Genomic DNA, 27,914 nt, shown 5'->3' with positions numbered 1-27,914 from the left:
GAAGTTGTATGCATTCTCAACTCTCCCATAGCTTGCTGAGCGATACGAGCTGTTACATCAGTCATTTTTACACTTGGACACAAATATTGGCTGCCAACCACCCATGAGTACTAATGGAGTGGAAGTTACTGCTGAAGAGTCAGACAGTGATGATAGCACTTTTGCTGATGACAGAAAATCTCCTACCAGCTCAGCACCACCCAAGAAGTCGTACTTAAATGTGTTCCCTAAAAGCTGCTACCAGAATGTTCAGTTCAAGCAGTCAAAGGGAAGTCCAGTAAAGCCACCTCCAGATGCTCCTGTTTCTACTGGAAGTAGTAGTAATCTCCAAGTGGAGGTCATGAATACCCTGCCTTCTCCAGCAGTCAACTCTCCAGCTTCCACTTCCTCAGATTTGTATCCTCCAGCAACTTCTCCTCCTACTATTACTACTACTGATTCTCCAACCCCAAGTTCAACCGCTTTAAGTGATGTACAAGATGTCACTAGATCTTCAACTGTAGTGACATCAACCACAGTGACCTCCACTGACAGTGATACTGCTAATACCACCACTACAACTGTTAGCCAACCTGTACCAACAACACACAATCGTGAGTCATCAGCTACTGTCACAAGTGCTTCATCTGAGAACAGTGACAACCCTACTGTGACCAGTGAGGCTTCTACGTCAGCCACTAAATCTGCTGCTATTTCTGGAGAAAAAGCGACAAAGTCTTCCTCCATTATTGAAGTAGGTGGCATTAATCCTGTATACCAGTCCTGGGAATTGAAAAAGAAACGAAGTGATTCATCAGCTCAGGCTTCAGCAGAAAAGCAAGAAACCACAACTACACCAAATAAAGACATCCCAAAATCTGAAGGCAAATCTGGTGCTTATGATATGATGGAACCAATTATGAAGCCCAACACTTGCAATTCTTCCATTTTCTTTTCAGCTCCTTGTAGTGTAGCAGACACTCCACGAGACAGACAAATTTCTGAGAGAGTCCAGTCCATTGGTCCATCCAGCTATTATGAGAATGTTGTTCCCATTGGTAATGGAAAGTTCACTGTTACACCACCAGACTCAGTTGGTTCCAAGGACAGTGACCATTTCCCTATAGATTCCAGTCCTCCATCCGGTGAGACTAATTTGAACAGATCAAACAGTACTGGCTCAATACTCCCTCGTCCCACTGTCCAACAACATGGTACCAATTATTCACCCGGCAGCAATAGAAAAGATGTTCTAAATCATTCCGTATCTGTTGGTCCTGCTCAAATGAAAACATGGACAAAGTTGGCCATAGAACAATCCAAAATAACTATACGAGGCTCTACTGCCATCAGTACAGGGAGTGTGAAAAAGAAAATTAATCTTTTTGAGTCAAGCACATTGCCAGCTGGTAAGAGCTTAGCTGACATGGGTATAATTGAAGGAGATGATGACAACAATGAATTTATTGTTTAACTATTGTATTAATTGTTATTTTCTGTATAGTGTAGACAGCATACACAATTTTTATATTCACACGTTTACACCAATATTGAATATTGCATGGTGACGATTGTCACCAGCCTTCTCATCTTTTACTTCAAACTACAGCTCCAGTTTATTGGGTTGTGTTGCAGTAATTCTTGGTCATGTTTCCAGTCCAGTTTTCTTGTTATTCTCCTTTGTTCTGCTTGTATTTCCATTATCTATGCAATGTGATATGGAGAGCATGCAAGTAGAAAAGTAATCCTTACAGTTTTGTTATCATCACGAAAAGCATGCATCTTCTTGGTCTGTTCTTCCTGCATTTTCTGTTCTTCCTCTTGTTGTCTTTTCACGTCTTCCATGGCCTTCACACTGTCATCTTGCTTTGCATAGTTCGTGTAACTGTTGATTTCTTCCAACTCTTTGATCTGTCTCTTTAATTCTTTTCTCATCTTACCCCTATAGAACACACAGTATACTTAGCTATTGTACTGCTGGTATAGTAAGCCCCTATAAGAAATTAGCTAACTAACTTGGAGACGAGTTGTTCCTCTGGGCTCCCGTAGTAGTATGTTTTCCAGTCTTGTAGTTGATGCATATATTGACCTCGCTTCTTTTGGAACCTCTTGTTTTGCTCTACGAAATCGTCATCTACAGTTTCCGTGTGTATGGTCTGTCCACCAGGATGCCATGGCATTTTCTGCCAATTTGGTTCTGGCTTGTGCCACCTTCGAGGGGTGTGCTGCTTATGCCACTCGTTTGCTGCCATACATATTTGTCACCTTAATTGTTAAGCGCCTCCAACTTGGCCAATCGCTTAATTAAGCGCTTCAAGAATAATGTCAGAAGGTAAAAACGTTTATTCAACTTGTAACATTACTCATTTTACAACCAGAAGTAGAAGAGGAAGAGCAGCTGGTGTTTGTAGAGTTTCAAGGACTACCAGATCCAACCATACTGCGCCAGAAAGGGTCATGCACAATGCTGGTAAACAAGCGCACTCCATTTCCTCTGTTTCCTTAGTGATTTAGTAGGGCATTGATACTACAGAACCATTCCTTCAAATTGACAGGTGTTTCTTTCGGGGTAAATATGAAGGTGAGGTTATGCCTAATACAGTTAGTAGTTTATAGTTTTGTTTCAGATGCAATTGGAACATACTTGTTGTTTAAACAAGGAACAGGTACAAACACTAAAAAGTAGTACTGTCCTATTATTGAACTGTAGAGCACGACCAAGTAATGTACCTGTGTAAAACTACCAAACGGATGATAGCAGAACAAGTGTCTATCAGGAAGAAACATCAAAATGAGGGAGATGGTAAGTCACTAGTGTACTGGTCTTTGGTCACGTACACTACACTGTTAGAACAAGAACTTGAGGCATCACAACAACTAACTGGAACATTGCATGAAGAAGTAGAGGAAGACTGTGTTACATTAAATGATAAAAGTTGATATATATACAATATATACACAAATACTCTATATTGGTGAGGAATATCTCCATAGCTTTGGTTCACCATGTTGAAATGGTCCTGATCCTTGTACAGTTTTGACTTTTTTGTGTTCCTGAAGTGTGTCAAATGTCAGTGGCTCCCACAGTGAGGAATGTGAAGGTGTAATTTCTGATGAGCTTAATTCTTGAGTTAAAAACGTCCGGTTTTGAGAACTACTTTCAGTTTGGTAAACAAGAGATGACCTGTCATCAATAGATCCTGATGCTGACTTCAAAATCTCTCCTGATTTTGTCAAAAAGAGAGGGAGTTTCTTTTTATGCCTTGTACTCAACGAAACACTAGTATATTGATGTTTCTCTTTTAAAACTGGACTTGATGTTTCTCCCAAATCACCAGGAGAAAAACCATACATTGTGAAATCAAAGGTGCTACTTTCTCTCCCCAGTACAGTAGGAGTGTTGTGACACAATATCATCATAGCATGGTGTTCGTTTTGGTGAGCTGCACTGCGCATAAGGTCCAACTTCATTTGAATCTTCTTTGCAGTAGTTGACCTAGTTGATTTGGTTGATTGAGAAGGGCTCCAATTGGTGTCATACTGTGAGAGAGTACATACATTTTAACTATATTGTATTAGTGCTTACTTGGAGACCTTCTGATTCAATCTTCTGTAAGAAGTCACGAATAAAAGGACTGCTGCTTCTCTTAAAAATAAAGCAAATGTACATAAGGTACTCGACAAGTTTTAATTACTTTTAGTTGCATAAGATGGTTCTCAACTGGTCTCATTTTCCTAGCCGAGTGAGCTCTCACTTGCCTCCACATGTCCTCAACACAAAGCTCAGCATCTGATCGTACTATTATGAAGACCCAAATACCATAATACCAAATGATACAGCATCACTTACTGTTTAAGATGTTCATGATTTTTGGTCTGGTACTAACAGGGGATGTAGTTGATTCTTCATTTTGGGATTTATCCTCATCGGCTGGTTGATCTTCCTCATTATTGTCTGGTTTGATTTGGAGCTTTTTAGCAACCTTCTCTCTATGAACACGTACTAATATAGGCTAATATAAAGGCACGTATAATATTTACGGTGGGTTACTTTTTTCTTCGTGACTTCTTAGAGCATCTGCCATCTCTTTACGTGCTTGTTGAATAGCCTTCAGTTCCTATTCAAAGAAATTGAAAAGCCATAATGACTGCTGTTAATGATGTACCTTTTGTCGTTCTTGTTCTGCCTGTTCCCGTAAAATTAGAGTGTAGCAATCACTTTGCTTGATGAGTTGTTTCTGCAGCTTCACCCTCTCCTTTAAGTACCTGTACTGGACCTTTCGTTCATATTTGAGTGCAGCCTCCCAGCTTGCCAAGGCTTGTTCTGCTTTCTACAGTTTAACATTACAATGACTTCTTACATCATATGTTTACCTTGTTCCTTTTTTCCGCTAACTCTAATTCGCTATTTATCAAAGCTATATCTTTTGGTGCTCTAGTTCGTGGAGAATCCTTAGGTGCTACCTTTACTGGTTTTCTCGGCGGCACTTTCGCATTAGCAAGTGGGGTTTCGCGTATTCTAGGAGGAAGATGCTGCTCAGTGAAATACGAGCTCAATGGTGATGGGAGCGTAGGATTTCGATGATGAAGCATCTGTTGATTCAGTACCAATGTTGCCAATAGTAACCAAGTACCGTTAACTATATTCGAAAGAAATTATCTCGCGCGGGTGCTTTACCATATAGAACTGCAACTGCCTATGGATCGAGAGAAGAAGCCTGAATTTCCCTTTGTTAACTGTATGTTATACACCTACTAGTTTAAGTGCCTGTAGACCAGATGTGTGGTTTGTTTAGTTAGGTCCCTTAAGTGTACTAGCAGGTATTTTGGCCTCTATTAAACTGGCTACTATTATACTAGGTAACACCATAACTGGCACCATTAAACAACAATGCTCTAACCAGCGTTTTCTAGCTATCAATTTTTTGGACGAGTTGAAACAGATTCGTGATTTTCTATGGAGGTAAATGTGTGCCAACTACCATCCTGTACTTTCACTGCTTGCCTACAGAGAAATCAGTACCTCATTTGATAACAGTTCTGATGGACACAACGTGGAGTTGAACAGGTTCCACCAGGAAGTGGCTTATGGAATCCTGGCTGAACTAGTAGCCCATGTCCTCAAGATGAATATTGAAGCTGATGGTGTGTTACAGAACCTATTGGACAGTGTTATTGTAGTTTTATTACTTGTAGGAGACTTCAGTAATATGTATACAATGGTGATGGATATATTCTGCTATTTAACTGCTGTTTGCTCTGTTGAGCTCATGCCGTATCTGTTCAGCACGTTTGCTTCTCTTTTGCTCTACTTCAATGAACAGCCATCTACTACTTCATCTGAACTCCAGGAAGAAGTGAAACATCGATTATGTTATTACATGTTTCCTCTGTGTCTTGGTTAGTCAAGTGTTGTCTAAAGCTGATAGTGCATGGCCACACTGTTGTAGCCCACCATAGATCGGAAGGATCATTTTGTGATTCAATGGTTCCCTCCATTCTCAGCTCTGTGCTAGACACATGTGATGAAGACAGCAGTTGGTGTACCCAGACTATGGATTTGTTAATGTTGCTGAAGAGGAACATTTGTTTAGTATGTACATCCCACTGTATTATTTGAATGCTATTGAACTAGTTGTATACCTTAGGATATTCTGTCATTGATCTCTAGTGGGACAGAGAGTGTGAGGAAGCAAGCCAAAAGAATATTAATGCAGTACTGGTTGAGAACAGATGGAAGGGTAGACAGTGAAGAAACTCTAAAAGGTTCTTCGGTCACTATACAGTGTAGCTAGTATTTATGGTTATGCTGTAGGTTGGAATCCACCAAAGTGCAGTTGCATGGATGTAGCCGAACTAGTGAGTGGCCATGTAGCAAGTGGGTGTGGCTAGCTTTACAGATGCAGGTTTGCATCAACCCAGCCTGTGTGACACATAGCAAGATAGCCCCAAATAAAATGATGCATCACCTCTGCAAGTCCTGTGACAATGGGTACTACCACACTTGTGAACAGTGTACATATATTTTAATTATATACTGTTTTCCCTTGTAGAGCATGTGACGATCACTTGTTCTCCACAGCTAGGCCACTGGGTATGAGGCTATGTGAATTAAGTGTCATAATCTTGTGCTGTTAGGAATACAAGATTGCTTGTCAGGACCATGTCAACTGGTAACACCTTGTGTAATATTAGTAGCCTTTTCATTTAATGTCATGTAGGAGGGTTGCCATGAAACTGCAGTGCTAACTTGTTTTGATACTAACTGTATTTCACTGGTAAAGGGTAACCAACAGTTTGTTAGAATGTGTTGCACGTGTGCGGCCAGACATCACACAAACATTGACAGTCACCATATTTACCAAGGTAACAAATAGCAGTGTTGTGGAGAATGGCGATCTCTAGTCAATCTTTACAGAAGGGTTGCGGTGTCCGTGGACTTGTGAGAATCGTCTTGTGAGTGTTGCATTTCTCGGTGCCTTGTCAAAGTAAAGCAATAGAATATGCACTACACACCACACATGCACGCCTTCATGCACAGGCACACCTTCATTGTTTGTCCAGAGATCTTCATCCTTGCCCCAACCCTCTGTGGGAGGTATCCACTACTGGATAACTTACAAGCTTTCCATTTAGGCTAGGCAAGAAGACCCCCAAAGGAGAGTAGATGATATTATTAGCTAAATCAGTGACCTGGTGTAGTAGCAAAGGCTGCACCATTACGCATGATATGTATGGATGATGTATCTCCTGTTGTTGATTTGCAATGCCTTAGGAACACCGCCAACAAGTGGTGTATTACCAGGCCGAGGTTGGCAGCACAGACATATGCACATGCACGCATGCACAACACACACACTTTGCATACATCATGTGGGTTTATCATGCATTGAAGATTACTCGAGGATATGTTAAGTGCTGACTTGAGCAAACAAGACGACCAGGATACTATGGCAACAGTGATATTATTGGATCAGTACTGTCAGTATCCTATATATCCTCCTGTGAGTTTAGCTGCATGTTGATGATGTTAAATGTGTGTGGTTATAGGATGATGACATGCATAATTGGATGGTTCGTTTGGTGTCAATGGTACTGAACTGGTTGTATAACATGGCTCAGTCTGGTAAATGTCTCATGTAATGTTTGATGGTTAAGGTATGATTATTGTGTGATAGGTCAACAGCAATCTAGTGTAGCAGAGAAGGTTTGATAGTGTAGTGTGTTGTGTTGTGACACATACATGCACACACGATACACACAAGACACAACACATACACATACATGTCATGCTTATGAAATACACACAAACATATACACATGTACAGGCATGGTAAGAATATGCACTACACTACACTACACTACACTACACTACACTACACTCACACGTACATATGCGTGTATATACACTTGCCTTGTAGAGGGTTGTGACGTGGCTGACAGGAGTACTCAATCAAGACAGTGAATATATTGCTGAGGCATTGTTGCCCAACTTGCCAGACTATGCTCAAGTTGGCAATCTATGGTAACCACAAGAGCTCTGCTGACAAATTTGTGATGACAGTTTTTTAGGGAGTCTGATCACAGCACCATTGACCGTAGAAAGCGCACTTTGGGTATTATAGAATTGTTACAGAGTCAAATACTAACTGGCAAAGAGGCTGAAGGATTTTATCTGGTACTAAATTGTATATATTCCATCTTCATTGTGTCACCAAATATTTAGGTGTTCAATGTTATAATGCCATACTGGTTAAAGGAGCTAAACAGTTCACTAGGTCAACTTGATTCTCTACAGGATTCCTTTAAGTAAACAATTTGTTAACACTACAGTGTGATTTAGTGTATGTATTGTGTGTGCATGTGTGTGTACGTGTGTCACGGTTGGGGATAAAATGCAAGCTGAGCATGCTTTGCTAGGGGAATGCCCCCCTCAGAAAAATTCCAATAGATTTTGGCAGTACGCTCACTTACTGTATAACCTAAATGTTTTGAGGGGCAAAATTTTCAAGGTTGAGTAATGTTACCTAATCAAATTTTTTGTTGATTTCCAAACACTACCAAAATGTATTAAACCATATAGAGGTCTGAATATTTCAAGGATAAAATTTTTGCTGGTAACAGCGAAAATTTTTCCCCTCGAAATATTTAAGCTATACAGTACTTCTGTAGCTTACACACAACATACCCAATGAAAAATAATTGTAGAGGCACTTATCATGATCAGTGAGGAGTCAGTTGTGCAAGTAGATAGTTTCATAAATGCTTTATGGATTGTTGGTCAATTCTGCTTGTGTAAAAAGATGAATTGTACTGAAACATTGGTGGTAAGAGGACACTCGAGTACTTAAGAGATGGCTATAGCCCCCTGCTTCCTACACCTGTGTGTGTGTGTGTGTGTGTGTGTGTGTGTGTGTGTGTGTGTGTGTGTGTGTGTTTGCAGTGTAACAGGGCATGTAGACGTACAAGTCAGTGGTAGTACTGCATAATTACAGGAAACTTTTCCAAGTTGGCAGTGAAGGTATTCAGCTTGAGAGAAAGAGAAAGTTTGGATTTATTAAGGATGTATTTGACGAAGATGATGGGGAGAAAACAAGAGAGGCACTCTCCTGGCTGCAGGTAGGCTACCATCAGATGTGTTATGTAACATTATAAGGCTCACTACTTCAATAAGGTGCTCACTAAAATGAACATAAGCATCCCTTTTATACGCCACATTATCGAGAAGGCAGTACAGAAGCCAGGCCGAAGTAAAATGTCCTCTTTTGATGTGGAATCTTCCAAGTCTAGACCGGTTCTCCGCAGAAAAAGTAGTCTGAGTGATTCAGAATTTTCAGACAGTAGTACTGGTGGTCTGATGACCCAGTCCAGTTTTGAATATGTTGGGGAAGTTCTTGATGTGAACTCAACTCTTACTAGATACATACTGATGCTGGATATTTGGCTATCCCAGGTTGACATGTCAAGTCATGATGTACTTGTCTTGATGTTTGTTTGTTTTAGATCAGAGCAGTTGAGGACTCTGTAAACTTCCAGTTCTCTGTTATCCAGAGCATTGTACTGAGCATGCTGAAAGAGTCTTCATCATGGGGTTCTCTCCACAACCATGACCGACCTTCAGAGATCTGCTTACTGTGTCATGCCATCATGCTGTGGTTTAACCTAACCAATCTTATTTTTGAGACATACACTATTCAAGAGGCAGTTGTGCAGTCCCTTGATGAGGAAGAGGAACCAGTTGCTATGATGCACAGGCCTTCTCGACAGTCATTTTTTGTTAGTACTGGTGTGTGTGTGTGTGTGTGTGTTAGGGGTTAAATACTCTAATAGAACGTACACATATATAGCCATCTTACTGAAGGTTCAATTAGAGTACTTAATTCTATTATATAGAATAAAAGATTTTTAATAAATTTCAAGAAGAGGACTCAGCATGTTATACAAGAGGACTGTCCAGGGTCTGAAGGCAGCTCTGCTGAACAGGAGGCTAGGATATCTGGTGCCAGTACCACAGTCAGAGCAAATACCTTGTCACCAGTCCACATGGACTCACCGAAAACGTTATCACGAGAAAGGAAGATTGCCAGAATGGACACTCACAGAAACTATTGTTACACTTCACTAGTACCTGATGATCCCAAGCCAAAGACAAGTGAAAAAGATACTGGCACACTCTATCAGATATTTCAACAGTGCTTAAGAGTAGGCTAACTTAATTTATACAAATGTATCCTAATATAATTTTGTGCAGTTGTGGAACCATAAGAAACCACACACCTTCATTCCTGAGGTGACTCACCAGATCATTTTATTCATTACCACACTGTTCCAGTACAATAAGCTGTTACAGGATGAAGCATCCTTTTCCATTTACATTCAAGATGTAGAGAAGCTAATAATAAAGTAATTTTTAAAAAAATTCTGAGATTTATGGCTTAGCTGGTTTGTGTTTTCTTTTAGTTTGTGGAGCAGTTTGGTATGTGAATCATCATATTTAGCGAAGGCTGCTGTAAACTTGTTGGTTATCTGCCTGGAGTTGTTGCCAACAGATGAACAAGCCAAGGATGCTGATGCTGATTTACAACAATCAATGTTTCGGTTAATGGCGAATAATAAATTTGAGCAGGACTCCTACACCAAACGATTTGAAGCTGGTATGTTTTGTGAATTAAATATGGTCCACTGTTCAACTGTAACATTTGTGTAGTTGAAAAAGCATTTCTTATGGTACAGTTTATGGAGGACGTTAGAAAGTTAACAGTGCAGACACACTTATCGTTGTCCTGTGTATTCTGTCACTTGGTTGGCTCCCTACAAGACAGCTCCTCTTATGTTGCCACCAGAGCAGAATACTGCCTGCGAGCCCTTAAACCATCAGCCATTGAGGTTATATGCACACTGATAATGCAGTCATCTAGTATGTTATATAATATATAGGCTATTCAGCATGCAATGACATCGGCATTCAACAACTACAGTGGATACAGGTCACTGATACTGATGACTATCTCAATGCTTAACTCAACCTTGCCTAATATACCTGCATCTCCGATCAAGTTCTTTATTGGGCTGTCTCCATATTATACACTGTTAGATATGAGCCATGTGCTGGAAGAAGATGTACACACAGTGCAGAGAAGGGTACGTAAAAAGGCTCGAGGGATAAGTGTCACTGCTGATAAGGTGTCGCTAACTGGTCATTACTCACTGGATGCCTTGCACAAGTATCTCAAGAAGGATCCTTCAAATAGTGCCATCCTGCAGCAGATGTTAGCGTTATTATTACAGGTATGTATGTGTGGATGATAACTGGGATGGGATGGGATGGACACTTGTATGTGCATTAATTGGTAGTTACATGTAACATGATCTGCTACTCAGATACTAGCTCACCCATCATTTAAGTCTAGCCTGCTAAATGAGACAATTGATGTACCAGCATTGATGGTAACACCTGCACCAAAGGTAACTAATTGGGTACCCCCTCTAAACAATTGTTGCTTTGTTTTATTAGGCATCAGCTTTGATACTGAGCTTTTTCCAACTTGTTGTGTGTCACCATTTCTTGACACAACCTGAACAACTACGGTGAGAGCAGTGTAAAGTTGGAACTTCTGTGGTAACATTTTACCTGCAGTGAGAGTTACTTTTTTGAGACTTACCTAAGAAACGTTTATCAAGTGAGATAGATAGTTTGTAGGGAGAATTATTTTTTTTAGTTTTTGTTCAAGGTGCTGGATGTTAACACAGAGTTTGGTAACTCTCCTGAAGTGCTGCTCTTCAATATGCAGTTACTGATCTTTAGTGTATGCCCAAATTACAAGTATGAAGCTTTCTTGAAATCCATAAAAGACAAGCCTAACAAAAACAACATCTCTCTTGCACTGCTTGATCCCAACTTGTGCCCTGCTTGGCTAAAAGTGTTCTTTGTAATCTGTTATAAGGTATGCGAAGTGGTCATTTTGTTCTTTTAAGAGAAAAACTTTTCGTTTTGTTTTAGTACACAGACTTGATTTTCCAAAGTGACGAGTGTTCAAAGCTACAAGAGCGTGTTCAAGGCTGTCTTGAGATATCACTGAAAACATTAGAGAGTGTCCCGCATCACTGCATCCCTCCACCTCAAGCACAGACATCCCCTTCAGTTGCTACCAACCAGGATCATGGTCTAGTGTTCAGTGCCATGTCATCCAGAAATACTTCAGTTGCTTCCTTAGAAAGTTGTTCCTCAGTTCCAGTAAACGCTAAGTATGTTGACAGTATCTTTGTTTTGATGGTGTTTGAACATTGTTTTGTTTACAGGCAGTTAGATGCTAATAAGTGTCCACTGTGTGACTCATTGGTTAATACATACAATGAAGAGACCATAACACAATGTATCATCACTGTGGCCACTGCATTACATCACATGCCCATAGTCACGTCAGTGTACTTGTCTCGGGTCATCAAAGCTCTTGGCAGGTATGCTAGTAAGAGTTGTTGAATTGTGTGTCATTTTAGAACATAACAGAGTAGCCATACCAGATTACTTCTCATGGGAAAATGTCAAGTCAGTTAAGATTTAACTTAGGATATCTGTATAATTATTTTCCTTGCAGAAATAAGAACTGCAATCCTACTGCGGTCAGCAATGTTGCTAAACAATATTTGAAATGCTTATTAACACAATTTGGAGATAGGAAACTATTCCTCTATCTCTTTAAATTCTCAATTACTGGTAAGGTAGCCAAATATCAACTTCTGGTGTGTGTACATGTGGCTTCCCTCAGACAACAATAACAAAGCGTTGATGCAAGCCATAGCTACTTCTCTCCCTCCATCAGTGGAACAAGATAAGTCAGTTGGTCAGAGTGAAGATGAAAATAAAACAGACAAACCAGTTCTTACCCAGTTATCTCCTGTACAGTACTTCTTAGAAGTATGTTGTAAGAAGTTTGTAAAGTGTGTAATGGTGAAATGCCTTTTTGTAGGATTTGCCAGAAGATACTAGCATCTTACAAAAGCCAGATGTCATCATAAATCTGTCAAACTATCTTGAGCTGCTCAAGGATGGAAAGAATAACCTGTCATCACTGCTAGCACCTTTTGATTACTTCTTTGAGAAAGTGAAAGAGCTACCAAAAGTAGGTAAAATGTTGGAAGATGACACATGTGCCAACAATTACTTGACAGAATGCAATCACTAAGGATTCATTCACTTCTCTACTACATATCATGATTTTTGTGACAAATATTTTGGCTGATAATCCTCCAAAGGTATGAATTGCTGTTTCTAATTGGAAGTACAAATCATGATCATAATTACCTATTAGCACACTTCAGTCACACTGTCAGTATTACCACATCAATTGTCTTCACAATTCTGTGGTATTCTAATGACGGGGCTTAAACGGACGTTGGTTCCTGTTCATGCACTTGTGGTGTTGTGTAGCAGCTGGTATCGTTTTGTCGACCCTCAGTCATCCAACTTCCTACCTTTAGTAGGTCACTATGTGCACTAGCTGTGTTGTTAGCTTGTAGTTTTGTACCCGCAGGATAATCTTATCAAGATGTTGAGTAATGAGTTAATTCAAGGGCTGAAAATGAAAACAGCTTGTAACATTAACCCAGCCAATTTTACAATACTATTGAAGGTATTCAAACACTGCTTGTAGTTACATAGAAGAGCTGTTATCATGCATTGTTCAGTTTTTTATTCTCAGCTTTCATGGAAATATTGGTTACATCGATGATAGTTTTAATGAAAGGAAAGTTATTTTTTGCAGGGAGCTGCAAGTCCCAGTACGTTACTGTGTTTAAAGCTGTACTAGTTACATGTTAATGCAGCATCAATATTTCGACTATGTATCAAACCATCCAGTCATACTGCAAATACTGTTGGGCTGTCTAGGGTGCCTGTGCAGTCAATCAAGAATAGTGGTATTGTGGGTATGTGTGTTCATTAAGTTGTGAATCTGTTACTGACACTACTGCAGCCAAACATCCATGAATACAAGTTGCACGTGGCTCAGTTGGTTGTAGTCAATATTTGTTCTGGATCTCCTTCTGAGCACATTGTAAAGGTCTTGCAACGACTAACAGACGAAGCTGCTTCACCTAGGAGATCGGAAGACCGGTATGCAAACTCCTAAGGATGGGACACTTTAGGACCAACTATTTTTGAAACAAAAATTGCATTATATACCAGGGACCTCAGAAGCTATCTGGTTAATGTGTATAGTGGGTCATTCCATTTAGTGTATATTTCTTCTAAAATAGACCTCCAAGTTCAATTTTTAAGATTGGTGCAAGTTTCTTCATAACAATGGGTTGGATGATGCTGGCCTCTATGAAGCTAGCAGTGATGCGTCGGATATTTGAAGAGCAACTGTCACTGTCTGAAGAAGCAGATAACTACAATTTTCTTGGTCAAATCTGGCCGGACAAACAGGATGAAATGATGCGAAAGATACACTCTGCAGTAGAATCAATACTACTCCTAAGTGTCAGGCAGGCTGTTTGCTTAGTGTATTGCTCACATGTGTACATTATAGGCTGAGGATGTGCAAGAGAAGGACACAAAGTATTTATTTCTCTTCCTAGAGGTATGGCAGCCAATCACTTTTGTTATTATTAATAAGGTGTTTTCCCCAAGATTTGGACAGTGTACTTGGAGGTGGCAATACCAAGGGCACAACATGGTACTGTAGTTGTTGATCTGTGGAATACTGTCATCCAGAAAATATCCAAACTTCCTGCAGTTGACCCCGTAAGTGGTGGTGGTGTGGTCTGTCGTGTATCATTTTTATATGGCAGTTTTTGTCTGTACTGGAACATCTTAACAAGGCAGTGTTACACATCAGGAAGGCAGATCTGTCACTAACTAATCAAGTAAGACACAACAGTGTGATTGAATCACATCATATGCTTTCATGTACCAGATTATTCCATTTTGGAGGGAAACAAAATTGATGACAGACAAGGCACAGGTACGAGACAATTGTGTATACACACTACCCATATATGTACTTGTGTTGTAGTATTGTACAGATCTGTGGAGTAGTGATTCAGACTTGAATGAGACCAACTTTGGTGGAAATGACAGTGATGACCAGGCCAAGAATTGCTGTTCAGGCCAGCATGGGTTGGACCCATGGTACAACTGTACACTACACAGATTGACACATATAGATGGAGATTACCAAACAGACATAATTGGACTACAAAGCTGATCTGATTAACTTACATACTAATTGTACATACAACACTACAAGCAGTTTGTAACACTTTTCATTCTTCATCAGTGAAATAGCAGGCACATCTATAATGGTTATTGCCTTGTCATCCATTAGTTCAGTCACTATCAGCATCCTCATCACTAAAGTAGGAGTCTGGTTTGATGACTCGTCTTTTGGTAGCTGTACTAACCAAGGTACCACCACCATCAGTAACTTCCCTATCATTTCTTTCTGCTTCCTTTAACTGATGAGTTATTAAGATAGCTTCATGTAGTGACATGTCGTCATCATATTGTTCTTCTGTTTCACTGTCCATGTGGGATGTGACCACTTGCTTAACTTCTGAACTCTTTCGTTTCTTCTGTTTTGGTTTAGGCTGTTCTCTGTCCCCCAAGATGTTGGTTGGGCAACAGTAACTTAGGTGACCACTTTGCTGTGTACAAACTCTCAATTAATGCACATCAGTTCAAATGCTTACTCCACACTCATAGCATCGACTCTTGTCCCGGTAGTCTTTCCTCTTGATGAACTCTCTAGCACGTCCGTTATCAGTGGCAATGCTACACTTTATGATCCTCCCAAACAGCTAACGTGGGATTGTAAAATTTAAGAAAACACACTCACTGACCTCTTTTCTATTCATTGCATGTATCGCTTTGTGCGCATCTTCACGTTTCACAAAAAGCACAAAGGCGATCCCCTTGCTGGTCCTGGACACTTTATCCCTGACTATGGTCACCCTATTCAATCGTCCGTGACATAAACATCATTGTGTAAGGTGGCCAAGTGTGTGCACTCACTTTGCGATGCTCCCAAATTTTTCAAACAGCTACAGAAGACTTAGAATGATATAACTACTGAAACTCAGTGCTCAAGTCACCTTGTGAAGATCGTTGTTGGTTAAAGAAAATGGAAGATTAGCCACATAGACTGTGCTTTTACTAGGAGCTAATCCTCCACTCATTTTCCACCGCAGTCTACCGTCCAGCCAAAACCATCGAAGTCTTGCGGATTTGTAGTTTCTAATTAATACTCACTTCCAAACAAATTTTGTGACGTTGTAAACTAGCTGAGGTGCGATCGAAAAGATACCACTGCGAGACTGATCTGTTTAGCCGAAATGCTGTGTTTAATTGTATGAAGATAGCATTCTTCGTTTTGTTTGACATAGGATAGTTTTGAAAGAAGGGAATCGTCGCTTAGGTGAGTGAGTATATAGCGAGGTATATAGAAGTATCAATACACGGGGGAGTCGTTTTGTCCTACGTACTCACGGTATCAACATTTCTAGGTACACGCAGATGTATAGAGCAGCAATTACGTGCCTTTTATTAGCAAACTCGAAGCCTCCGGGGTCGGCACTTGCTGTTAGGTATTAATACTAAAGTACCTCACAAAAGAGTTAATTTTGTAATCGTTTGTGTGCAAATTGCTTGTAGTGGACGGGTCATGAGAAGAACCCGCTATGTGACAAGTCGTGGCTGGGGAGGTGTTAATGGTTACCATAGCACAATAAAGTCTACATGGGTCTTCACTGTTGTTTACTATAAGCTGTGTTTTTTTAAGTGTGCAAGACTAAAACCAGTTTTCTGCAGCTGGTAATGTTTTGCTGATTTATGCATATTGTCTAGAGTATGGCTTCATCTTGTAGTGGTCACCTAATGATAATCATCGCCATTAAATGATTACAAATGAAAGAAAAGTAAATTCTGATGTCACAAATTATAGTGATGAAGTATGCAAAATATTTGAACAAGTTTCTCTGTCTCCCTGCAGGGCGTACAGGAAACAAGGATGAGTGAGATTGAGGATCTCCAAGAGGAGATAAGATTGTTAAAGGAACGTGAAGCCAGTCTCCAGAGACAGCTGATAATAGAGCGTCAGAGACGTCTGCATGCTGAGAAAATAATTGAGAATGAAAAGAACGCTTGCTTGGAGCTGAAGTCTCTTCTCGACCATCAAGACAAAAAGTTTCGGTCTAGCCTACCCAACTATTATATCAAGGACAGTAAGTAAAATTGTTTAATGTTTATATGTTGCTTTACATATCACCAGACCTGTGTTTTGTGTTGACAACTAACCTGCATGGAATTTCCTCCAGAGAAATGATGTGTCTTTCCTGCTCTTAACTTTACATGATTTACCAAGTGTGAACTTGTTCTGTAGCCTTACAAGAAGTCACAACTGTTACCACAAATCTTCACATCCATGTTCAGCAAACCAAACTATATCTGTGGGTGTTTGTGTGTACAGGACACCTGTAGAGAATAATAAAAGTGCAGTTTGCAGATATGGTGCTGCCTAGTTTGGACAACAAAAAAAACTGTTTCGTGCCTTGTTTGAAGTGATTTTCATGTCTTTCAGCTCAGCAATTTGTATTTTTAGTGGTTGTGTAATTAAACAGCATGCAATGCTTTTATTTTTCTGTTGAGCTGTGTCAGTCATTTTATTGCCATGTAATTGTTATTAGGAGCTGTTTCAATGTCAGAGGTGCCAAGAATGATGATGGACCAGGAGAGGACCATTATTCAACCTGATTCTGACTCAGTTGTTACAAGCAGCACACCAAGTATACAACAGAATTACACACAGTCTCACAGGGATGACACAAATGATGACCTGTCTGGCCAGCGTCGACAAATTCGTGTGCGCAGCCAGTCAGCAAAGCTGGCAGGGAGGAGGATAACAATTGACAATAGTGAAATGTCACAAAGTGTAGATTTTGCTACCTCTGTATTTACTGACCTTCCAGAAGATCTACAAGAAATTTTAAGCCCATCCGTAGAAGGTAGATATGTTTTTATATTGTATTAGGCGTTGACATGTTTAAATTTCCCAGGGGAAGATGATAGCAGCCCTGTTCAGATGATGCGTCTTACAATAGAGGCTGGTGAAGAAAAGGAGCTGCTACAGCTGGTAAAACAAAATGGTATGGTCACAGAAGCAGTTGATGATGATGGATCTACCCTCCTTCATATTGCTGCCATTAAAGGACAACTTGGTAAGCTATTACATGTTATCTATTCATCAAGTATTGAGTTATTACGGGATTTAGAGTGCATGAAACTTCTACTGGACTGGGGAATGGACCCCAACTTGTTTCGGAATGGAAATGTTACTCCATTGATGGACGCTTGTGCTTGCAATTACTCAGGGTAAGTCACTGTGACTTACTAACTATTCTGTTACACATCATCATATGTTATAGATGTGTAAAGTTGTTGCTTGAGAGAGGTGGGAGTCATAAGATCAAAGATGTTAAAGGCTGGGGTGCACTCCAGTGGGCGTGCTCAAAAGGCTCTCTTGCTTGTCTTCAAATGTTGCTAGATTGTGACTTGGAATATGCTGACTTCTTTGTAGAGGTGGTAAGTATGCATGTGGATGTCATGAAATTTGCTTTTGCATTCGGTCAATCATAACTATTACATATGTAGGTAGTTATCATGTAAAGAGATCACTAACTTATATTGTATTATTCATTGAAATACGATGTTCAGATTACATTTCTGATATCAATTGAATGTAGGTGGGAGCAACCAGTACTGTACTGCATGTGGCTGTTGAGTCTCGACATGCTGATATTCTACACTTGCTACTAACCCATCTCACATCAAAATATGGCACAAGGACTGCTGTTGATGGCAAGGGTGGTTTAGCTCAGTTGGTCAACGCTGCAGATAGGCATGGTAGTACACCTGCACACGTCTCTGCTGGAATGGGCAGCATAGTAAGTAAACCACACACCCCTTTTAACAAACCAACATTGTTTATTTTGTTAAAACGGCTAACCCTATAGCTTTATGGTTTTTGAGGGATGTATATTAGGTATCCTTATTTGCTATAGGATTGCTTGGAGTTGCTGTGTGCCTGTCCTGTGGTTGACTTATCAGTGATGGATCAGTGGAACAGGGCAGTTAGTGATGTAGCCACTGCTGAGTGTAAAGAAGTACTAGCTAATAGAGGTATAATGTCTAGATGTGTCTTGTTGTTTACCACACTTTACTACATCTCTAGAATGTCAGGAGGTAGGGATATCATTAGATCTCACTGAAGAATTTGGATCACAAGGTAATTTATATTTTATTGTGCATGTACATTTTGTGTAAGTATGTGTGTGTGTGTGTGTGTAAGTATGTGTGTGTGTGTGTGTGTGTGTGTGTGTGTGTGTGTGTGTGTGTGTGTGTGTGTGTGTGTGTGTGTGTGTGTGTGTGTGTGTGTGTGTGTGTGTGTGTGTATGTGTTAGACGCATTGACTAGGTTTTGTACTGTGCTATACTAAATAGTTGAACAAGAACCAGTCAGTGATAGTACATGGACCTCATGGTTGTGGGAAGACATACTTGTCAAGACAACTAGCTAGGTGTCTGCTAAAGGTGAACTACAGTAATGCGTGAGCGTGCTCTAGTACATCCTATGATGTCTGTTTTACAGAGCAAGAATGGAGACCCTTTGGGTGGGCTAATTCACGTATCACTTCATCCCAACTTCAAGCGTGATGATTTATTGAGATTACTTCATTTACATGGTACACACATCATTACCTTGTTGTTCCACTTGTGATGTGCCACATTAAGGTGCACTTGTGGCTGCTTCTGGTTCTAATGAAGGAAATCTAACAAGCTCTGAAGGAAGCCAATCAAGTTTACCTTCCTCAAATGAGGACCATCAAAGGTACATTAGAGAGTGTTTTCATGAATTATGTGGTAATGATGGTCTCTAGGGTATTTTTGTTGGATGACATAGATAGAGTTTCAATGCCAGAGGTGATCGCTGAGTTACTAAATGCATTTGCACATCGTGGACCTGCTTATCCTGTTTGGGTGGACACTGTCCAAAGTAGAACCAGGGACACATGTTACCATGCCAACCACTACTATCTTCGAAGTGACTGCTACTTCATTGCCACAGTAACAACTACTGGGTATGCCACAAATGATTGTTACTAGCAAGTTTTAGTGTTGATTTTACGTAGCCACTCTCGGGAGTTTAATCGTCCATTTCATGAAACATTTATGCACATTTGGTTATCGACAAACAAAGAGCCAGTAAGAGGCATCCTTCATCGCCAGCTAATGAGGAAACTCATTCACTCCTACCAAGGCCAGATACCTCACCAGTAAGTGACCTCACTAGCAAGTCACCTGTAAAACTGGATCTCAACACCTGCACATTCTAGAATGAAATCATGACAAGTCTTAATGGTATCTTGACCCATGTATATAGAAGGGTTCCTCCACTAGTGACACTTACATGTAGTATGGGTTCTGATGATACTCCACTTATATTTGCTAACTAGATTTATATTAGTTGACATCAGGTGGTTTTTCAGTGTCCTCTTAAGTGGCATTAACATTACAACATTGTGTAGGAATGAACCACTAGAGCATGCTTGTGTAAATCCAGTTACCTATTTGCATTCATGTTTGCTTTGCCAGTAAAGAGAAACAATAAAAGTTCCATGCATGAAATGTACAAAGTAATAAACAAATGTAGCAAGATAGACTGTAAATAGATTACCGACTTTGTGTTTCTGTTTTTCTAGCACTGATCTTGTGTTTGCAGCAGTCCAGTGGGTATCAGAAGTATGGCAGCTACTCAACTATTACATTACTAAGATGGGACTAGTAGAGGTTATGGCAGGTTAGTCAGTGTTTCTTGCATGCTTAAATTTTCCAAAGGCATACCTTTGTGCGCCTGTTTGTTTCAGTACTAATCTGTATGATTTTTAGGACCAAGACACTTTCTCTATTGCCCAGTTGAGAGGAACAGATCTGATCTAGTGTACAAGTGAGTCTATGTTATGTCTAGTTAACAAACACCCAATACCTAAACAATTATCTATTTGTGTGTGTACCAACTGGAAGTGTATAGTGTGTACCTTGTTAGGGATTTCATGTTGTAATTTGATCATCTACATCAGCAGCTGTCCTAAACAGCTGCTGTTTATTAGCAGCATTGTATGGCAACACCTGTCCAATGAAAAACCATTTCCTTTGATCTACATGTCCAAAGTCAACTATGTAGATCTGTCGATACCTTGTTGTTTGTCCAAGACCTATGGTTGAACTGTGTTGGCCAGTATACATAAGTCAATAAAATGTGATGAATTTTATTATATATATATATCATGGGAACTAATTCTGTATACCCTCATTAGTGAGTATGAATGTTGTATGTGACACTTGTTGTGGTTTGTAGAATTACCTACGTACATTTGGGTCTTCATTAAACTTTTGTTTCATCGGACAGCACTGGAAAATGATAAATGTTTTTTTGTTGTGCTTATGGGGGGGTAGTGGGTGTATGTAGCGTGCACGTGGTGTGTTTATGTATCTTTTTTACTTGCTCAGGTGGTTAGTGGAGTTATGGAATCATCAGTTGGTACCTATGATAAGAGATGTTACTGTGTACGGGACCCCACTGTGTCAGGGCGGCAAACAAGACATGACCACACAGATCCTCACCACACTAACGCAGCGTGCCATTAAGGCCACCTGTCCACTTGATAGTGAAGGTGATTGTTAAATAGAATGATAATTATAACCTACCATCAGGCATGTTGCACACAGTAAAGATCATTTTAGCCTCAAATTTTCATTATGTGTATTTTGAATGTGTCATTTAAAAGTGAATGGTTTACGTCAGGTACCATCCAGTTTCTATGCCAACTGGAAGGTGGACAAGAGGGTATCTCCATGATAGAAGATGCCAAGAAGAACAGGCGTAACCTTACACCATCCCCTCGGGCTGAGCAGAGAATACAAACATCTCCAGGAAAGAGATGGGGATCTAATTCACCTCTTGTGCTCCAGAAGAAACATTCTGTCGATGACCATCATATTCACGTAAAGCAGACATCTGATTCCAGTGTAGAGTTTGGTCATTCTAACGGAGTTCTCAGTGATAGCCCTGGTAGTACTATGGACCGAAATGTTAATAGAATTGTAGGAACTCCTGAGACTGGTCTTAAGCAGCTGGTACCCATAGATGAGAGAGTCACTTATACTAGAAATGCTTCTCACTCTAGTTCGGTTAGTGAATGGTGTTTGTCTTATTTGTGATTGTGTGATTATGCTTTGTTAGAGTACCACTGACAAGGAGACAGATGGACCAAGTGGTATGAGTTAACATGCACTCATGGATTCAGACTTTCATGCATATTTTCAACTGCAGCACACACACCACACACACACACACACACACACACACACACACACACACACACACACACACACACACACACACACACACACACACACACACACACACACACACTACTGTAAATAGGTTGTATGGGTCACATGGCATTCTGGACACACGACCTAATTAATTACTCCAAACAACATCTCATCAGCTTAATAGTTATATCTCAGCATTTCCCCATCTTTCTCCAGACACTCGCAAAAAGTGATGTGCTCTGCCCACTTGTTGCTGCATCTATGTACTTGTGTGTTTGAAAACGTTGTTAACATTTATTTCTATGCAATGAGACAGGTAAGACATGTACCTGATAAATGTGACTGACTGGCTGAACAAAAATCTACCATTTTCACACGTTATTCAATCATTCATTGTTCAACTATCCCTCTAGGGACCTGCAGGGAGGCAACAAGTTAGTTTTTGGCACAGGGAATCAGAAACCTGAACCTGAAAACTATGCTGAATGCAGAAAAAAATCCCAGATTCCATTTTAACTATTATGCTGAAGTTATGGTTGGTATACATACAGTTGGAGCAGCAAGAAATTCAATTTGTATAGTGACTGTACAACAAATATATTACAGATGATTAATTAATCGATCATAACTGAAACTAGGTGCGAAGATGGTATTTAGTTCAGTCTGTTCACTATGAACAAGTGAATTATAATACTTTCCTCCGTGTACACTAAGAAGAATGCTGTTCCAATAAAGAAATCATGATAATAAGCTTTATTTCTACTACATTGTTAACAAAAGTCCATAATTCACAAACCCTATGCTGTACGGATGTAAAACAAAAGTAGTCATACTTTCCATGAGCTGATGGTGTGAAAGTTTTATTGATTTGAGCTTTGTCTATAATAGTGTAATCACCTCTTTGTAGCAATTGACTTCCTGTCTTCCCCAGTGACAGCACCTAGCTTTAACAGCCATGAACTTTATCCTCACAATGCTAACAATGACTCATGATATATTTTGATGGCCTGTTGGCTGTTGAATGGCTGCTAGCAGAAGAACATCTACTAACTGGCCCTCTGTAATCAATTCCCAATGTCGTTCAGAATGCATATGTTGCTAACTCTCGCTGACAAACGACCTCTTAATACTTTCCATAATCTAGCAGTCTTCTCATCTCTTTTCATAAACTTCAGAACATATCTACCTCTTTTTTGTAATTCCTTCTCACGGTAACACTCATAAAATGGTGATCAGTTTACACTTGGTACATCTTCACCTACACACATTTTCTGTCTCATAGTCACTGCTGAGATTTAGGGTGCTTTCAGCCATATATTGCAGACAAATACTTAGTAGTAAAAAGTGAAGATCATTAGTCTTGTAGCCATTAGGTCTCCTATTTATTCCATCACCATTGCTGAGTGATCCAATGATATAAGCATTGAAATCTTCAAGAAGCGTGTCTTTTCTTTTCTCATCAGAAAATAGTGTGATATTGAGTTCTTAAAACTTTTTGAGCGCTAGCAGATTTTGTTGGAGCATAGCAAGGCACCACATGTAACCTTACAATCCATCCATTGACTCCAGATCCCTCAGTAGAGTGTCTGCCTGGTGTGTATTAACTCCAGCCACATTGTACATCTCTCTTCAAAATTGTAGCTCGGGAATTTCCTCCTTATTTCCCCAAACCATCATGAAAGTTTAGTGAATTCACCATGCAGCCAATATTGAACAATTTAAAATAGCTAATTGGCAAATAAAATTTGGTGAATTTGCTTCAATCTGCCAAACTTAATTCACACCAAACTTTTGCTGTTTATGGGAATCAAATCAACTCTTTGTAGCTATCTTGTCATCTATGCAACCCTCACTGTTCAGCATGGATCACATGATCCAATTGCACATTTCTCTTTGTGCGTGATGGCAAGCCCCACATTGAGAGGATCCACTATCAGTATTAAATTTACTATTGTGGCAAACACTGCTTAGGATCACCACAAGGAGGCACTGACTAACAGTGTTTTAAGAAAGCTGCCCACCCCCCTCCACACACACACAAGCACATAAAAGATGAACACATGTACTGATCTGAGATCCAGATGCAACCCATAAACCACACAAAATTCACATAGAAATACATGCACATACATGCTCACTACATTTAATCTCCTACCAGATTACTTGTTACAGCATTTTTTTTGCTTTTCAGTTAAAACTCCTGGTAGTGAGAAGAAAAGAAATAGATTTGGAAGAATGCTAGGAAGATTTTCACGGGATAAAAGGACCAGTGAAGGGTCATCACCGTAAGCACCAACATACTGTTAATTTACCTCTCTTTTTTGTTTGTTTATTCTAGCCCATCATCAAAGAGATCACTATCAGTGTCATCAAAACGGTCTGCATCAATATCAGAATCTCCACGCAAACAACGCATTAATCAGAATGCAGACACACCTAAAGAAGAAATAGATGACTTTGTTGATCTAATTTTCAAGGCCACTGCAGAAAGGATAGATGATCAACGTACAGCAGCACCCAACATTAACTTCTATTCTCGCAGTCTAGAAACCAGTAGCAAAAGTTTGACTAGTTACTCATTGCCCGATCTACTTCAGGATGACAGCAGTGAAGAGATCTCGGACACAATGGCCGAGGTCCATCCCATATCAGTCACACGTAGTAGTACAACATTAAACAATAGAAACAGTCTTGTGCAACAACAGAACTTTAACGACAGCAAATATGTTTTGAGAACTGGCAGTAATGGTAGTTCAGGGGTTGTACGTTCCCTACATCTGGACAATAGCCAGAGCAGCATAGATGCTGTGAATAGTAATACTAATATGGAAGAGCATATTGCTAGTAAAAGTGACTCACATCTACAACCAGCCACCAAACCAGTTAAATTTGCAACTAGTCCTTCAATGGCAAGAATGGACATATTGGTGCAAGATTCAAAATAATTTCATTGCTCTTTTCCCTTCCATGATGATGTATATGTTCATATATTTTAAAACAGAAGTCATTCTCCCTATTATATTGTATGCTGCTTTCATGATAGATCATATGTCTGTACATATACTGCAATATGAAGTGTTTTAACTATTTTGTCATGATCTTTAAAAATCAATGTTATATTTACTAGGAACATGTTGAGTGCTTTTCTTTACAACATCTTCCTGAGCTCGGTTTGCTGTTTCAGATAGTTCTGGGGGTAAATGTAGCTTCTGAAACAACACAGCATGTAAAATACAATACAATTGTTGATAAGCAAACCTCAATAGCAAATTTCTTGCGATGTAGTTTAAAGCCAAGCTCCAGGGTTTCTGGATACTGAGGTACTAAGCAGTTGAGGCATGGCAGCTTGTGAATGTGAAATAGACCTGTAAAACAAGTACAACAAGTCTAGCCAGTATCACCAGTCTAGTGCCCACCATGATAGTCCCTGTAGAGAGGGTTTTCATCTTTACTAGATCCAGAAAATGACTCTAATGCAACAGCTGCATCACAAAGCCGTTCCAATTTTCTCACACAGACTTCATCCTAATACAGCAGTCAAAAAAGAAGCAATGTAATCAAGCATTACCTGTAGTAAATGATTGGGAACAGTGACCACAGCCACAGCATAAGCACTCCTAACTAATGCTCTTAAGTTATGGAGAAATCTGCACAGTAGGACAATGTCATTGTGTTCTGTGCCCCATAGAGGAGAACCAAATGACTCAATGACAAGTCTCAATACATTCCTGTCAGACTACAAGAGAAATATAATACATACACTATGAGTTAACAGCACCATACCGGTGTAGATATACTGGTGCCATAATTACCAAGATTGATCGTCTTGCTAATTTCTTGGCTCAAATTTTGCAGAACACTATACAAGACAAATCACTACAAAATCACTTGTAAATATCTAACCTGTCATGACAGTGCATTGTTGCAGTATCAAGCACAGTTATAGGTACTTGATCAATGCGTGCTTGTTCCATCGTTTTGCTTAGGTCATAGAAATGTCCAAAATTGTTACTAAAACCTGACTACTAAAAATATGATCACATCACTAAGATGATATGTGCTTGACACCAGTTAACCTTAACAGTAGGCAAGTTCTGATATCTCCAAGCAATATCCATTTTTGGTTGTGATGCGTTGTGCTCAGCTGGAGGTGCAGCAGCTGAACCATCACCAACAGAAGCTGGCAATTCCTAGGAGTATGCCATATAGGAAATGTAACCAGCATACTACACACACACACAGTACCTTTAAGATCCTTCCGGTGTTAACAGATGGGCCAGCCACATAAAGAGCATGGCCACACATCACACCTTCTGCTAAAAAGTACTTGATGAGAAATTTTGCATACAAATTGTATGCATCTTCCTCTAAGACACAAGATGGGTGTATGCTACAAGTAGTGCAACACCAAACACTTACCAACTAATAGAACACTACCAATAGCTAGCCCACCTGCAGCATTAGAGAATTTAAAGACAAGAAAATATTTTAAAGCATTTACCCAACAAAGCATCTAAGGAGGGTGTTCCGGACGATATGAGCAGCTGAGAATTATGTAGAGAAGGTTTTGTGCCTCTTGGATACGTCGTTTTAGGTCTACCAGCTTTCTTGAAACTTGTCATTTTGCGCCACACTGTTTATGTGATAATTTTTCGTCCCAATTATTAGGTACATAGGCAACGTGTAAGGGCGGTACTGATTGAGAGCTCGAGATGGCCCTTGGGCTCCCCAAAAGGATCTCTAAGGTGTGCATAGTGTTCAGTTAGGATGTGTCGACTAGTGTGTGTTTGTATGTTGTACTTATCAAGGAGACGCATCGTTTGATGTCTGAACCTGTGCCTGGTATATCTGCTGTCCCAGACGAGAAAAATGCACGATATTTTCATGTGGTTGTGGACGGACCGGCAGACGTAAGATAACCCCTTTGTAAAAATGTATTCTAATTACTTCGAGTGTTTGGTGCAGTCTCCTTATGAAGGCGGTACCTTTACACTCGAGTTATTTCTGCCGGAAGAATACCCTATGGCGCCTCCAAAAGTCCGATTTATGACGAAAATATATCATCCCAATATAGATAAATTAGGAAGGATATGCCTCGATATTTTACAAAGTTGAGTTTCTTGCTTGTTTTACTTGTCTTTATCGTTTTGTTGTACGCAGAGAAATGGAGTCCAGCATTACAGATACGGACGGTTTTGTTATCAATTCAAGCACTGCTCAGTGCTCCTAATCCAGATGATCCATTAGCTAATGATGTCGCTGAACAGTGGAAAACAAATGAGAGTGCAGCTATCAGTACAGGTTGGGTGGCTGAATAAATTGTGACCTTGTGCATGCCACAGTTTTGTGTATGTGTATGCATTGTTTGTTCCATCTCTGACTTTGGTTGTTTATGTGCATGCATGGGATGTGTTGATTAGAACTCAAACAAATTAATACTGTGTTGTAGTCAAATATTTGTTATACATAAATCCTTTTTAAGAATTCACCCCTTTGCACTTTTGATATGACTTACCATCTCCAGCTGGTCAAACACACTATATAAGGAATATATGGGTTAACACATAAAGATAGTAATATTTGCACAGGTTTAAAGAGATGAAAAGTTGTATTCTGTACAGTGTAAAAATTTGACGGGGTAAATTGCTTGCCCTTTGTCAAAATTTTCCTTGTCAAAATTCACAGGACTAGTTTTTAGAATACTTCTGGTGCAGGACATTCACCAATATTGAAGAGATAGAGAATTCGTCTAAATTTCCTCCTGTCAATTTATTACACTGTACGATATTGGCTGACGTCAAAACAAGTCCATATGTTGCACAGCATTATGCAGTACATGGTTTGTAATGTTGTTTTACTTTCTTTAGCACGAGAATGGACTAAAATACATGCATCAAAGAAATGACTTTTTGTATAAGTATTGTGAGTCTGTAGGTGCACTTGCCTTTGTGGCATTTCAATTATTCTAGTTAATTATATTTGTAATAATTGTAAGTATATGGCATTGATGTGTCATTTCTATACCAAAAAATAATATAACATTA

General features: G+C 39.7%; 10 protein-coding genes across 10 annotated transcripts in view; 6 read left to right on the top strand and 4 right to left on the bottom strand.

Annotated features, from left to right (window-relative positions):
- Positions 1–1,582, top strand: part of LOC136262239 (serine-rich adhesin for platelets-like) — an 11,053-nt gene extending 9,471 nt beyond the window's left edge. The window contains exon 14 of the mRNA XM_066056446.1: positions 32–1,582. Within this exon, the coding sequence (XP_065912518.1) occupies positions 32–1,453 (1,422 nt within the window). The 3' untranslated portion in view covers positions 1,454–1,582. The remainder of the gene's footprint in view (positions 1–31) is intronic.
- LOC136262247 (uncharacterized) lies at positions 1,437–2,289 on the bottom strand. The gene is made up of 3 exons (XM_066056455.1): positions 1,996–2,289; positions 1,732–1,921; positions 1,437–1,683 (listed from the first exon to the last, which is right to left on the bottom strand). Exons 1-3 carry the CDS (start codon positions 2,229–2,231, stop codon positions 1,573–1,575), a joined length of 537 nt encoding a protein of 178 aa, XP_065912527.1. The 5' UTR covers positions 2,232–2,289; the 3' UTR covers positions 1,437–1,572.
- LOC136262248 (general transcription factor 3C polypeptide 6-like) lies at positions 2,271–2,949 on the top strand. The gene is made up of 6 exons (XM_066056456.1): positions 2,271–2,311; positions 2,358–2,449; positions 2,497–2,560; positions 2,607–2,645; positions 2,690–2,782; positions 2,831–2,949. Exons 1-6 carry the CDS (start codon positions 2,302–2,304, stop codon positions 2,917–2,919), a joined length of 387 nt encoding a protein of 128 aa, XP_065912528.1. The 5' UTR covers positions 2,271–2,301; the 3' UTR covers positions 2,920–2,949.
- LOC136262242 (golgin subfamily B member 1-like) lies at positions 2,882–4,638 on the bottom strand. The gene is made up of 7 exons (XM_066056450.1): positions 4,354–4,638; positions 4,146–4,310; positions 4,031–4,097; positions 3,830–3,982; positions 3,675–3,778; positions 3,566–3,625; positions 2,882–3,519 (listed from the first exon to the last, which is right to left on the bottom strand). Exons 1-7 carry the CDS (start codon positions 4,570–4,572, stop codon positions 2,947–2,949), a joined length of 1,341 nt encoding a protein of 446 aa, XP_065912522.1. The 5' UTR covers positions 4,573–4,638; the 3' UTR covers positions 2,882–2,946.
- On the top strand, positions 4,383–14,764 carry LOC136262238 (protein unc-79 homolog). The gene is made up of 48 exons (XM_066056445.1): positions 4,383–4,718; positions 4,840–4,942; positions 4,991–5,124; positions 5,176–5,379; positions 5,430–5,572; positions 5,628–5,745; positions 5,795–5,838; positions 5,886–5,971; positions 6,033–6,073; positions 6,118–6,152; positions 6,201–6,345; positions 6,398–6,467; positions 6,875–6,983; positions 7,030–7,105; positions 7,158–7,186; positions 7,401–7,504; positions 7,552–7,657; positions 7,706–7,788; positions 8,475–8,598; positions 8,654–8,932; positions 8,983–9,255; positions 9,373–9,681; positions 9,731–9,882; positions 9,940–10,133; positions 10,187–10,365; positions 10,417–10,767; positions 10,861–10,944; positions 10,994–11,067; positions 11,117–11,159; positions 11,211–11,423; positions 11,480–11,724; positions 11,779–11,937; positions 11,987–12,025; positions 12,075–12,193; positions 12,246–12,394; positions 12,447–12,599; positions 12,649–12,732; positions 12,789–12,956; positions 13,011–13,109; positions 13,165–13,257; positions 13,303–13,404; positions 13,452–13,591; positions 13,735–13,960; positions 14,010–14,060; positions 14,111–14,224; positions 14,272–14,346; positions 14,397–14,444; positions 14,496–14,764. Exons 1-48 carry the CDS (start codon positions 4,679–4,681, stop codon positions 14,685–14,687), a joined length of 6,201 nt encoding a protein of 2,066 aa, XP_065912517.1. The 5' UTR covers positions 4,383–4,678; the 3' UTR covers positions 14,688–14,764.
- On the bottom strand, positions 14,634–15,748 carry LOC136262245 (zinc finger CCHC-type and RNA-binding motif-containing protein 1-like). The gene is made up of 5 exons (XM_066056454.1): positions 15,574–15,748; positions 15,494–15,522; positions 15,322–15,433; positions 15,172–15,279; positions 14,634–15,126 (listed from the first exon to the last, which is right to left on the bottom strand). Exons 1-5 carry the CDS (start codon positions 15,655–15,657, stop codon positions 14,809–14,811), a joined length of 651 nt encoding a protein of 216 aa, XP_065912526.1. The 5' UTR covers positions 15,658–15,748; the 3' UTR covers positions 14,634–14,808.
- On the top strand, positions 15,488–19,412 carry LOC136260128 (uncharacterized). The gene is made up of 12 exons (XM_066053754.1): positions 15,488–15,896; positions 16,470–16,701; positions 17,164–17,481; positions 17,533–17,694; positions 17,749–17,848; positions 17,902–18,058; positions 18,220–18,420; positions 18,538–18,655; positions 18,708–18,784; positions 18,976–19,065; positions 19,124–19,217; positions 19,267–19,412. The coding sequence occupies exons 2-12, from the start codon at positions 16,488–16,490 to the stop codon at positions 19,410–19,412; spliced, it is 1,677 nt and encodes a 558-aa protein (XP_065909826.1). The 5' UTR covers positions 15,488–15,896; positions 16,470–16,487.
- On the top strand, positions 18,908–24,982 carry LOC136262189 (cortactin-binding protein 2-like). The gene is made up of 12 exons (XM_066056371.1): positions 18,908–19,065; positions 19,124–19,217; positions 19,267–19,363; positions 19,413–19,613; positions 19,665–19,808; positions 20,235–20,332; positions 20,422–20,479; positions 21,043–21,206; positions 21,338–21,723; positions 21,776–21,809; positions 24,062–24,155; positions 24,209–24,982. Exons 4-12 carry the CDS (start codon positions 19,447–19,449, stop codon positions 24,813–24,815), a joined length of 1,752 nt encoding a protein of 583 aa, XP_065912443.1. The 5' UTR covers positions 18,908–19,065; positions 19,124–19,217; positions 19,267–19,363; positions 19,413–19,446; the 3' UTR covers positions 24,816–24,982.
- Positions 24,827–26,555, bottom strand: LOC136262209 (elongator complex protein 4-like). Its single transcript, XM_066056407.1, has 10 exons — positions 26,372–26,555; positions 26,290–26,322; positions 26,116–26,237; positions 25,947–26,060; positions 25,774–25,892; positions 25,654–25,729; positions 25,439–25,606; positions 25,287–25,395; positions 25,129–25,235; positions 24,827–25,079 (listed from the first exon to the last, which is right to left on the bottom strand). Exons 1-10 carry the CDS (start codon positions 26,490–26,492, stop codon positions 24,972–24,974), a joined length of 1,077 nt encoding a protein of 358 aa, XP_065912479.1. The 5' UTR covers positions 26,493–26,555; the 3' UTR covers positions 24,827–24,971.
- Positions 26,468–27,914, top strand: LOC136262232 (ubiquitin-conjugating enzyme E2 N-like). Its single transcript, XM_066056442.1, has 5 exons — positions 26,468–26,615; positions 26,679–26,780; positions 26,836–26,980; positions 27,031–27,171; positions 27,738–27,914. The coding sequence occupies exons 1-5, from the start codon at positions 26,583–26,585 to the stop codon at positions 27,773–27,775; spliced, it is 459 nt and encodes a 152-aa protein (XP_065912514.1). The 5' UTR covers positions 26,468–26,582; the 3' UTR covers positions 27,776–27,914.

This window comes from Dysidea avara, chromosome 7, assembly GCF_963678975.1.
Source record: "Dysidea avara chromosome 7, odDysAvar1.4, whole genome shotgun sequence".
NCBI lineage: Eukaryota > Metazoa > Porifera > Demospongiae > Dictyoceratida > Dysideidae > Dysidea > Dysidea avara.
This window is presented reverse-complemented; position numbering and strand designations above follow the sequence as displayed.

Bases quoted from the DNA above. Each gene is read 5' to 3' on its own strand.
- LOC136262247 (XM_066056455.1), bottom strand. From the start codon at position 2,231: ATGGCAGCAAACGAGTGGCATAAGCAGCACACCCCTCGAAGGTGGCAC. The intron at 1,922-1,995 runs GTTAGTTAGCTA...TGTGTTCTATAG, and splicing joins GAGGAACAACTCGTCTCCAA to GGGTAAGATGAGAAAAGAAT. The intron at 1,684-1,731 runs GTAAGGATTACT...CACATTGCATAG, and splicing joins TTCGTGATGATAACAAAACT to ATAATGGAAATACAAGCAGA.
- LOC136262248 (XM_066056456.1), top strand. The intron at 2,561-2,606 runs GTGAGGTTATGC...GTTTTGTTTCAG, and splicing joins CTTTCGGGGTAAATATGAAG to ATGCAATTGGAACATACTTG. The intron at 2,646-2,689 runs GTACAAACACTA...ATTGAACTGTAG, and splicing joins GTTGTTTAAACAAGGAACAG to AGCACGACCAAGTAATGTAC.
- LOC136262242 (XM_066056450.1), bottom strand. From the start codon at position 4,572: ATGCTTCATCATCGAAATCCTACGCTCCCATCACCATTGAGCTCGTAT. The intron at 4,098-4,145 runs GTACATCATTAA...TTCTTTGAATAG, and splicing joins CAGAACAAGAACGACAAAAG to GAACTGAAGGCTATTCAACA. The intron at 3,779-3,829 runs GTAAGTGATGCT...TCTTCATAATAG, and splicing joins AATCATGAACATCTTAAACA to TACGATCAGATGCTGAGCTT.
- LOC136262238 (XM_066056445.1), top strand. From the start codon at position 4,679: ATGGATCGAGAGAAGAAGCCTGAATTTCCCTTTGTTAACT. The intron at 4,943-4,990 runs GTAAATGTGTGC...GCTTGCCTACAG, and splicing joins ATTCGTGATTTTCTATGGAG to AGAAATCAGTACCTCATTTG. The intron at 9,256-9,372 runs GTTAGTACTGGT...TCTATTATATAG, and splicing joins CTTCTCGACAGTCATTTTTT to AATAAAAGATTTTTAATAAA.
- LOC136262245 (XM_066056454.1), bottom strand. From the start codon at position 15,657: ATGAGTGGAGGATTAGCTCCTAGTAAAAGCACAGTCTATGTGGCTAAT. The intron at 15,280-15,321 runs GTCAGTGAGTGT...ATCCCACGTTAG, and splicing joins ATGCAATGAATAGAAAAGAG to CTGTTTGGGAGGATCATAAA. The intron at 15,127-15,171 runs GTAAGCATTTGA...GTTTGTACACAG, and splicing joins GTCGATGCTATGAGTGTGGA to CAAAGTGGTCACCTAAGTTA.
- LOC136260128 (XM_066053754.1), top strand. From the start codon at position 16,488: ATGAGTGAGATTGAGGATCTCCAAGAGGAGATAAGATTGTTAAAGGAA. The intron at 17,849-17,901 runs GTAAGTCACTGT...CATATGTTATAG, and splicing joins TGTGCTTGCAATTACTCAGG to ATGTGTAAAGTTGTTGCTTG. The intron at 19,218-19,266 runs GTACACACATCA...TGCCACATTAAG, and splicing joins GAGATTACTTCATTTACATG to GTGCACTTGTGGCTGCTTCT.
- LOC136262189 (XM_066056371.1), top strand. From the start codon at position 19,447: ATGCCAGAGGTGATCGCTGAGTTACTAAATGCATTTGCACATCGTGGA. The intron at 20,480-21,042 runs GTGAGTCTATGT...TTACTTGCTCAG, and splicing joins AGATCTGATCTAGTGTACAA to GTGGTTAGTGGAGTTATGGA. The intron at 21,207-21,337 runs GTGATTGTTAAA...GGTTTACGTCAG, and splicing joins CTGTCCACTTGATAGTGAAG to GTACCATCCAGTTTCTATGC.
- LOC136262209 (XM_066056407.1), bottom strand. From the start codon at position 26,492: ATGACAAGTTTCAAGAAAGCTGGTAGACCTAAAACGACGTATCCAAGA. The intron at 25,607-25,653 runs GTATGGTGCTGT...TTTCTCTTGTAG, and splicing joins GCACCAGTATATCTACACCG to TCTGACAGGAATGTATTGAG. The intron at 25,080-25,128 runs GTTTGCTTATCA...GTGTTGTTTCAG, and splicing joins GCAAGAAATTTGCTATTGAG to AAGCTACATTTACCCCCAGA.
- LOC136262232 (XM_066056442.1), top strand. From the start codon at position 26,583: ATGGCCCTTGGGCTCCCCAAAAGGATCTCTAAG. The intron at 26,616-26,678 runs GTGTGCATAGTG...GTACTTATCAAG, and splicing joins TCCCCAAAAGGATCTCTAAG to GAGACGCATCGTTTGATGTC. The intron at 27,172-27,737 runs GTTGGGTGGCTG...TACTTTCTTTAG, and splicing joins GAGTGCAGCTATCAGTACAG to CACGAGAATGGACTAAAATA.